Below are 11,076 nucleotides of genomic sequence, written 5' to 3' on the forward strand. Positions count from 1 at the left end.
GGGCATTATGGACATTTTAACAATATTAACTCTTTCAATCCATGAACATGGGATGTCTTTCCATTTGTGTCTTCTTCAGTGTCTTTCATCAAGACATCAATCTATGTCTTACGGTTCTTGGCATATAAATCTTTCACTTCCTTGGTTAAAATTATTCCTAAATATTTTGTTTTTGATGCTATTATAAATGAGATTGTTTTCTCTATTTCTTTTTCAGATAGCTTATTATTCATGTATAGGAATACAACTGATGTTTGTATGTTGATTTTGTACCCTGAAAGTTTATTGAATTTGTTGATTAGTTCTAACAGTTTTTGGTGAAGTCTTTAGGAATTTCTATATATCATATCATCAGCAAACAGAAACATTTTACTTCTTCCTTTCTGATTTGGACGCCCTTTATTTCTTTTTCTTGCCTAATTGCTCTGGCTATGACTTTCAGTACTATACTGAATAGGCATGATGTGGGTGGGCACCTCTGCCTTGTTCCTTATCTTAGAGGGAAAATTTTCAACCTTTCACTGTTGACTATGATGCCAGCTGTGGGTTCTTCATATACAGGCTTTATTATGTTGAGGTATGTTCCTTCTATACACAATTTGTTGAGAGTTTTTAATCTTAAAAGGATGCAGAAATTTGTCAAATGTTTGTTTCTGCACCTATAGAGATGATCATAGGATTTTTCTCTTTCATTCTATCAATGTGGTGTATCACATTTATTGATTTGCATATGCTGAACTACCCTTGCATCACAGATATAAATCCCACTTGATCATGGTGTGTGATCCTTTTAATGTGCTGTTGAATTCAGTTTGTTAATGTTTTGTGGAGAATTTTTGCATCTATATTCATTAAAGATATTGATCTGTAGTTTTCTTTTCTTGTAGTATCTTTATCTGTCTTTGGCATCAGGGTAATGCTAGCCTTGTAAAATGAGTTTGGAAGTGTTCCCTCCTCTTCCTTTTTTTTGGAAGAGTTTGAGAAAAATCAGTGTTAATTCTTTTTAAAATGTTTGGTAGAAATCACCTGTGAAGTCATCTGATCTTGGGCTTTTCTTACTTGGGAGGTTTTGGATTACTGATTAAATCTATTTACTGATTATTGGTCTGTTCAGATTTTTAATTTCTTCATGATCCAGATTTGGTAAGTTTTATGTTCCTATGTTGTCCAATTTGTTGGTGTATAATTGTTCAGAGTAGTCTCTTATGATCCTCTATATTTCTGTATTAGTTGTAATGTTTCCTCCTTCATTTCAGATTTTATTTATTTGAGTTCTCTTTTCTTCTTGTTAAGTCTAGCTAAAAGTTTGCCAATTTCATTTATCTTCTAAAAAAATCAACTCAGTTTCATTAATCTCTTCTATTTTTTCTGTTCTCTGTTTCTCCTCTGGTCTTTGTTATCACCTTCTTTCTGCTAAACCTGGGCTTAGTTTGTTTCTGTTTTTCTAGTTCTAGTTGATTTACTTTTTTAATGTAGCATTTATCACTATAAAACTTTCCTCTTAGCACTGCTTTTGCTGCATCCCATATATTTTAGTGTGTTGTGTTTCCATTTTTATTTAAGATTTTTAAATTTCTTTTTTAAATTTAATCTTTGACCCATTGGTTGTTCAGAAGTGTGTTGTTTAATTTTCACATATTTGTGAATTTTCTAGTTACCTCCTGTTATTGATTTTAATTTCATACCATTGCGGTCAAAAAAGATACTTGGTACAATTTCAATCTTTTTAAATTGCTAAGACTTGTTTGTTGACTCATCACATGATCTATCCTGGAGAATGTTTCATGTGCACTTGAGAAGAATGTTTATTCTGCTTTTGTTGGATGGAATGTATGTATATGTCTGTTAAGTTCATTTGGTCTAACATATAGTTCAAGTCTAATGTTTCCTTATTGATTTTCCATCTGGATGATCTATCCATTGTTGAAATTGGGGTACTGAGGTCCCTACTATTATTGTATTGTTGTGTATTATCCTCTTCAAATCTATTAGTACTTGCTTAATATATTTAGGTGCTCCAATGTTGTGTGCATATACATTTACAGGTATTATATCCTCTTGATGAATTAAGACTTTATCATTATATAATGACCTTCTTTGTCTCTTGTTACAGTTTTGACTAAAAGTCTCTTTTGTCTATTATAAATATATCTATGCTTGCTCTCTTTTGGTTTCCATTTGCATGGAAGATCTTTTTCCTTCCCTTCATTTTAAGCCTATGTATGTCCTTGAAGCTGAAGTGAGTTTCTTGTAGGCAGCATGTAGTTGGGTCTTTTTTTTTCCTATGCATTCAGTCACTGTATTAATGCAATTAATCTTAAACCCAGATTCTCTCATATTTAAGATAGATGTACCCAAAAGGTGCTTAGAGAATAACTCTAAAGTGTTGCCTTTGGACAATTGTGTTTTTGGTGTCTGTTTTTGTTTTGGTTATTTTCTTTTTGCCTGAAATACCAGAGATATTTCAGTATCTGAGAGGCATTTTGGTTTCAAAATTAATGTCATTACCTTCAACATTTCCATGGTATGTTTCCTAATCTTTTCTGCCCATATCTTTTAAAAGTGTTAAAAAAAACTGTGAGAATGAGACCAGTGAGCTCCACCAGATTTATTCTATCACAGTATTCTGTGTTGCTATGAGGGCCTTTAAAAACATTATTTCTTCAATATTTATTCTTATATTTTTCATAAGTGAAATTTCCATTTATTTTGAAGTAAACTCCCATACATGGGGAAATTGTTAATGAAAAATTAGAATGAAAACCAATAATACTCAAAAGTATCGGTAATAATAATAATTCCTTGAGTGTATACAGTACTTTGAACATTTCTGAAGTCCCAACCCAGTTATTAAACATGATCTAACCAATCAGTCACAAACATAGGCTAATTATTGCTGGACACAAAGCCATGACTTACCTATGCTGATGCCCATATTGCTTTTTTCAAAACCTGCAGAAGGTAGTGTGTTTTCAAGGTAGCCGAACTGGGGAGGAGAAACCAAAACAAATTCCAAGTCATCTGCTGCAGTGTCAGGGTCAGTGGCAGACAAATGGTTAATAGTAAGGGCTGCTGAGGAACCCTCATCTACAAAGAACATGGTACCTGCATACAAATAATAACACAATTATGACTTAGCGTGAAATCCTCTAATCAGAATAGTGAGAACAAAAGGGAGTGATTGAAATTCCAATTCACAGAATCCTCCTACATGCAAATATACTTCCATGGGAGATGTTCATTTCCTTTGGCATAATTCTCCTTACAGTGAATATATTCAGGGGTAATGGGGGAATTTAATTTGACTTAATGGAATTATATTTTTTTCTTGTACAAGCAAGCCAGACAATAATGGAAAGAGAGCAGAAATACTAAATGCTTCAGTACAGACCTTTAGTCACTCTCAAGGAACTCTGATTTCCCTTGTGTTTACAGAAGTGACAAATGAAACTAAAAATTGCCAAACTGTTTTAATGATAAGTCACTAAATGTGGTTTATGTACTCTTCAAGATCAGTTGTTACCTCTGTTGGTCAGAGCGTTAATTGCCTGAGAACTATTATGAATTGCTCATAACTAACATTTTTTCATGCCTTGGTGCTTAATTATTCTGCAGGGATAATGCTTCCTCACCAGAACATTGCTTAGGAGATACTTTTCAAATTACAATAACAGTCATACATATGTTTGCATTTTTTTTGAGACACAGAACATATACACAATGCCTATGAAGAGATAACTTTCTAAAAAGCAAATAAGGTCAAGTATATATAAATGGTCTCACTAATATACTCATTCAATTCTAATAGAAATTATTATAGATAAAATAAATTACTGGCTCTCCAGCAGGCAAATGATATTTTCCCACATGAAATAAAACCAGAATATCTGAGGATTGCAATGTTGTCTTCATTCCCAAGTGCGTGCACACAGACACAGGTACACACACACACATATATACACACACACACACATTTGCATTCTCTCTCCACACAGATTTATCTACATATTTTTTTAACATCTTTATTGGAGTATAATTGCTTTACAATGGTGTGTTAGTTTCTGTGGTATAACAAAGTGAATCAGCTATACATATACATATATCTGCATATCCCCTCCCTTTTGTGTCCCCCTCCCACCCTCCCTAACGCACCCCTCTAGGTGGTCACAAAGGACTGAACTGATCTCCCTGTGCTATGCAGCTGCTTCCCACTAGCTATCTATTTTGTCTGATATTAGAATTGCTACACCAGCTTTCTTTTGATTTCCATTTGCATAGAATAACTTTTTCCATCACCTCACTTTCAGTCTGTATGTGTCCCTAGGTCTGAAGTGGGTCTCTTGTAGACAGCATTTATATGGGTCTTGTTTTTGTATCCATTCAGCCAGTCTATGTCTTTTGGTTGGAGCATTTAATCCATTTACATTTAAGGTAATTATCAATATGTATGTTCCTATTGCCATTTTCTTAATTGTTTTGGGTTTGTTATAGTAGGTCTTTTCCTTCTCTTGTGCTTCCTGCCTAGAGAAGTTCCTTTAGCATTTGCTGTAAAGCTGGTTTGGTGGTGCTGAATTCTCTTAGCTTTTGCTTGTCTATAAAGGTTTTAATTTCTCCGTCAAATCTGAATGAGATCCTTGCTGGGTAGAGTAATCTTGGTTGTAGGATTTTCTCTTTCATCACTTTAAATGTGTCCTGCCACTCCCTTCTGGCTTGCAGAGTTTCTGCTAAAAGATCAGCTGTGTAACCTTATGGAGTTTCCCTTGTATGTTATTTGTTGCTTTTCCCTTGCTGCTTTTAATATTTTTTCTTTGTATTTAATTTTTGATAGTTTGATTAATATGTCCCTTGACATGTTTCTCCTTGGATTTATCCTGTATGGGACTATCTGTGCTTCCTGGACTTGATTGACTATTTCCTTTCCAATATTAGGGAAGTTTTCAACTATAATCTATAATCTCTTCAAATATTTTCTCAGACCTTTTTTTTTCTCTTCTTCTTCTGGGACCCCTGTAATTCGAATGTTTGTGCATTTAATGTTGTCCCAGAGGTCTCGGAGACAGTCCTCAATTCTTTTCATTCTTTTTTCTTTATTCGGCTCTGCGGTAGTTATTTCCACTATTTTATCTTCCAGGTCACGTATCTGTTCTTCTGCCTCAGTTATTCTGCTATTGACTCCTTCTGGAGAATTTTTACTTTCATTTATTGTGTTGTTCATCATTGTTTGTTTGCTCTTTAGTTCTTCTAATTCCTTGCTAAACGTTTCTTGTATTTTCTCCATTCTATTTCCTAGATTTTGGATCATCTTTACTATCATTATTCTGAATTCTTTTTCAGGTAGACTGCCTATTTCCTCTCCATTTGTTTGGTCTGGTGGGTTTTTACCTTGCTCCTTCATCTGCTGTGTGTTCTCTGTCTCCTCTTTTTACTTAACTTGTTTGGGGTCTCCTTTTCACAGGCTGCAGGTTCGTAATTCCTGTTGCTTATGGTGTCTGCCACTGGTGGCTAAGGTTGGTTCAGTGGGTTGTGTAGGCTTCCTGGTGGGGAGGACTGGTGCCTGTGTTCTGGTGTATGATAGTGGATCTTGTCTTTCTGGTGGGCAGGACCGCATCCGGTGGTGTGTTTTTGGGTGTCTGTGACCTTATTATCATTTTAGGCAGCCCCTCTGCTAATGGGTGGGGTTGTGTTCCTGTCTTGCTAGTTGTTTGGCATGGTGTGGTCAGCACTGTAGTTTGCTGGTTGTTGAGCGGAACTGGGTCTTAGCATTGAGATGGAGATGTCTGGGATAGCTTTCACCATTTGATAGTACATGGAGCCGGGAAGTCTCTGGTGGACCAATGTCGTGAACTCAGCTCTCCCACCTCAGAGGCTCAGGCCTGACACCTGGCCGGAGCACCAAGAGCCTGTCATCCACACGGCTCAGAAGAAAAGGGACAAAAAAAGAAAGAAAGAAAGAAAGAAAATAATAAAATAATAAAATATTATTGGACTTCCCTGGTGGCGCAGTGGTTGAGAGTCTGCCTGCCAATGCAGGGGACACAGGTTCGTGCCCCGGTCCGGGAAGATCCCACATGCCACGGAGCGGCTGGGCCCGTGAGCCATGCCGCTGAGCCTGCATGTCCGGAGCCTGCGCTCCGCAACGGGAGAGGCCATAACAGTGACAGGCCCGCGTATCGCAAAAAAAAAAATATATATATATATATATATTTACATGTAATTAAACATTAAAAAAATAAAAAAGAATAAAAAGAAAGAAGAGAGCACCCAAATCTAAAAACAAATCCACCAATGATAACAAGTGCTAAAAACTATGGAAAAACAAACAAACAAACAAAAACGGACAGAACCTAGGACAAATGGTAAAAGCAAAGCTATAGAGAAAAAAGCTATAGAGACAAAATCACAGAAAGAAGCATACACATACACACTCACAAAAAGAGAAAAAGGAAAAAAAATATATATATATATAAAAGGGAGAGAGAAACCAAATCAATAAACAAATCTACCAATGATAATAAGCTCTAAATACTTAACTAAGATAAACATAAAACCAGAAACAAATTAGATGCAGAAAGCAAACCCCAAGTCTACAGTTGCTCCCAACGTCCACCACCTCAATTTTGGGATGATTTGTTGTCTATTCAGGTATTCCACAGATGCAGGGTACATCAAGTTGATTGTGGAGATTTAATAAGCTGCTCCTGAGGCTGCAAGGAGAAATTTCCCTTTCTCTTCTTTGTTCGCACAGCTCCTGTAGTTCACCTTTGGATTTGGCCCCACCTCTGCGTGTAGGTCTCCTGAGGGCATCTTTTGGGAGGTCTGAGGTCTTCTGCCAGCATTCAGTAGGTGTTCTGTAGGAGTTGTTCCACATGTAGATGTATTCCTTAAGTATTTGTGGGGAGGAAAGTGATCTCCACATCTTACTCCTCCACCATCTTGAAGGTCCCTCAGATTTATCTAAATTTTTAAACAAGTAAATTCTTTTGCCCTGTAATCTTTCATAGATCTGGGGGTTTCCACAAATTTGTATTGAGGCAATTATTGGAGGCAATTCTGTATGGTGATTTTCTATTTTGACTATATGTAAAGTGCATTATTTCACTGGACCACGGGTATGACACTAGGTGAAATAATAGAACTTTAAAAGAAAAAATTGTCACCTATTGCAATTGAAGGTGATTGGTTGTCCACCGGATACACTGTGATGTTGAGATCATACACTGGAAAGGACTCACGAAGAGGAACAGATGGATGAGGTCCATTCACAAAAGGGCCAGCTTCTGTGTCCGAAACTACCAACGTTATGGTGTCAAAACAAGGCACCAGGCCAATCTCACCACCTGGAAGACACAACTAGAGTTTAAGCCTGACTTTTACAAACATAGAATACCAAGATGAAACCCACTCACACTTCCTCTACAAGCATAAAATGGCAAGGAAAGGAACTTATGTGGTTAAAAGGTAAAACTCAATTTTATCTATGAAATTAAATAGACTCATAAAAATAATGCAAAAATGCTTGCCCATCTGTTGCCTCTGGTGAAATCCCTGCCGGCCATCTAACACCATATGGAGGGGCAAAACAGGGCTAACAAGGGTCTGACAGTTCATAAATGAACAAGGGATAGACACGAAGCTTGACTCGTGATGGCTTTACTCTTCTCTCATAATTATTAGTGTTAGGACCAACCTCAGGGAGAACAGAAGGCACCCTTTTCCCTCTGGTAATTGTCTTCCCATTTGCATTAACCACCTTAAATGAACAACCATTCACTACAGAAGAAGGAGAATAGGTGAAATATAAATATAATCCACATTTTTGTGATTTGTTTCAGTATTTTCCTCATTACATAATAGCCAAGATGTTAGCAAAATAGCAACAGCACCTGGAAAAGAAGTGGCATTTATTTTCATTTTCTGTTTACTCTTTAGAGCTTACATCTATGGGATTAAAAATGGCCCCAACTTAGGCAAGGGGAGGAAGAAGGAAGAAAATGTCAGGACTAGATAGTTTACCGTAAACAGGACAATCTTCTCTTGGATTACTAACTAACAGCACAGAGGTGGGAATGCTTGCTGTCCAGTGGACAGGAAAGTTCTGAAGATATGCTTTTGATAATTCTCATGCATCACTCTGAAAGTGCCAAGAGGGAAGCAATTACGTTTGAAGTTTTGATGAGTCTAGGACACAAAAGATCAGGGATGTCATCTCTTTTCACAAGACACATTGGTCAAATCTACAAAGCATTGTGTTTGGCATTATTCTACCTGTTTAAAAAAAATGACAAGGAAAAGCTCGAGATGATATTATTAAGCAACCAAATGATTAAAGGATGAGATAACTGAACTTATTTTTAAAAAACAGTGAAGTTGAGAGAACTAAAATTAAACAATCAGCCTTCAACTTCAGGAAATTTTTGTTTAAAAAGACACCACTCATCTATTCATAATTATAAAAAACAAATTGGCATAAAGTTTGTTTATTCATCATTCCCTTGATAAATATATACTTAATGCCTGTTATATGAAAATTAGTGTTCTGGGTGCCCCAGCAGAGAAAAAGGCAGGCATGTTGAAAATGTCAAAAGACAGTTCAAAAGAATGTCAAATGTCCAAAGACCTACTATGTGTCAGGAGCTGACACAGTCTAATGGTAGAGAAAGAAATGCAGTTCGGTTAGAATATCACAGATATATGTATGTATTAAGTGGAACCATATGAAATTGCTACTATTAAGCCATTTTTTTACCTATTAAATGGAAAATTCATCTATCTCAGCCTGATTATGTACCAGGTGCTGAGGGTGAAGGAGGATGAGAATATTGGCTGATGATGGCATAGGGGGCAAGGCATACACACCAGAGAAAGTCAGAGAAGTCTTTCCAGATGGCCTTGCTGACTTTGCACTGAGCATTAAAGGATTAGTAGTTTATAAAGCAGATAAGGCAGAGAACTGGGAGATGAGGAGAGAGGACGTGTAGGGAGAGAGAGCTGGAAGAGCGGTAGAAAAATCTAGGAAATGAAAATAGCTTAATCAAAAAAGCAAACATAGTACATTCAATAACTGTAATTTCAATATAATGGAAGCATAGGATACATTTACAGAAAGAGCTGGAAAAGTTGTCTGAGCGTTAAACCACAAAAAAGGCTACAACATTGGTACAAGAATTCTTTACCTTGAAACGAAATACAGTCTAAAGATATAATTTATACCTAAAATAGTTAACTGTACCGCTATTTGAAAGAAAATTTTTGAATGACCTCATATATAATGTTTGGAGAATATCAAATTAATAATGTAATTTTATATCATGAAATATTATTCAATTAGTAAAACATGTTTACAATAACTATAATATTTACTAAATATTTTAATAAATATTTTTAGGTGATTATCTAAATGAATAAAGGAATCTACAAAACTGCACATATAACCTGATTGCAACTATGTTAAAAATTATGATTATAAAAAGGAAAATACTGTAACACTGAAATGTTAACAGTGATTCTCTTTGAAAGGTAAATAAGGTAATTTTTTCAAAACTTCATTACATTTTTTCATATTCTCTGCAATGAGCGTGTACTGTTTTCATAATCGTAGAAATAAGATAAAATAAATCAATCAATGAAGTAAAATAATGGTGATGCAATTGTTCTCTGGTGATCTTTATAACCAATGTATGGAGGCAAGAGCAGGGCCACTGAAACTTTAGATCCTACAGTACTGAAGTTCTCTTTACTCATCCTAGAAGAGCACTAAATTACTACCAACTGAGTAACTGAGTGAACATTACAAGAAAACATAACATTCAAATAACAAAACACCTTTATGAATACAGTATTTCTGTTAATTAGTTAATTTATTTTAACATCTTTATTGGAGTATAATTGCTTTATAATGTTGTGTCAGTTTCTGCTGTACAACACAGTGAATCAGCTATATACATATGTATATCCCCTCCCTCTTCTGTCTCCCTCCCAAACTCCTTATCCCACCCCTCTAGGTGACCACAAAGCACTCAGCTGATCTCCCTGTGCCATGCAGCTGCTTCTCACTAGCAATCTATTTGGTAGTGTGTATATGTCAATTCTCCTCTCTCACTTCGTCCCAGCTTACCCTTCCCCCTCCCCATGTCCGCAACTCCATTCTCTACGTCTGTGTCTTTATTCCTGTCCTGCCCTAGGTTCATCTGAACTTTTTTTTTTTTTTAGATTCCATATATATGTGTTAGCATACGGTATTTGTTTTTTTCTTTCTGACTTACTTCACTCTCTATGACAGACTCTAGGTCCATTCACCTCACCACAAATAACTCAATTTCATTTCTTTTTATGACTAATATTCCATTGTATATATGTGCCACATTTTCTTTATCCATTCATCTGTCAATGGACACTTAGGGTGCTTCCATGTCCTGGTTATTGTAAATAGTGCTGCAATGAACATTTTGGTACATGACTCTTTTTGAATTATGGTTTTCTCAGGGTATATGCCCAGTAGTGGGATTGCTGGGTCATATGGTGGTTCTGTTTTTAGTTTCTTAAGGAACCTCCATACTGTTCTCCATAGTGGAGAACATATGTATCAATTTACATTCCCACCAACAGTGCAATAGGGTTCCCTTTTCTCTCTCTATGACAGACTCTAGGTCCATTCACCTCACCACAAATAACTCAATTTCATTTCTTTTTATGACTAATATTCCATTGTATATATGTGCCACATTTTCTTTATCCATTCATCTGTCAATGGACACTTAGGGTGCTTCCATGTCCTGGTTATTGTAAATAGTGCTGCAATGAACATTTTGGTACATGACTCTTTTTGAATTATGGTTTTCTCAGGGTATATGCCCAGTAGTGGGATTGCTGGGTCATATGGTGGTTCTGTTTTTAGTTTCTTAAGGAACCTCCATACTGTTCTCCATAGTGGAGAACATATGTATCAATTTACATTCCCACCAACAGTGCAATAGGGTTCCCTTTTCTCCACACCCTCTCCACCATTTATTGTTTATAGATTTTTTGATAACGGCCATTCTGACTGGTGTGAGGTGATACCTCATTGTAGTTTTGATT

The 11,076-nt window shown here is 36.1% G+C and overlaps 1 protein-coding gene across 1 annotated transcript in view; it reads right to left on the minus strand.

Annotated features, from left to right (window-relative positions):
- The window catches only part of FREM1 (FRAS1 related extracellular matrix 1), a 236,311-nt gene that overhangs the window by 74,803 nt on the left and 150,432 nt on the right, over positions 1 to 11,076 (minus strand). Inside the window, exons 18-19 of the mRNA XM_055087212.1 lie at positions 7,158 to 7,337; positions 2,920 to 3,105 (exon numbers count right to left, since the gene is read on the minus strand). Coding sequence (XP_054943187.1) covers positions 2,920 to 3,105; positions 7,158 to 7,337 — 366 coding nt within the window. The remainder of the gene's footprint in view (positions 1 to 2,919; positions 3,106 to 7,157; positions 7,338 to 11,076) is intronic.

This window comes from Physeter macrocephalus, chromosome 9, assembly GCF_002837175.3.
Source record: "Physeter macrocephalus isolate SW-GA chromosome 9, ASM283717v5, whole genome shotgun sequence".
NCBI classification, from domain to species: domain Eukaryota; kingdom Metazoa; phylum Chordata; class Mammalia; order Artiodactyla; family Physeteridae; genus Physeter; species Physeter macrocephalus.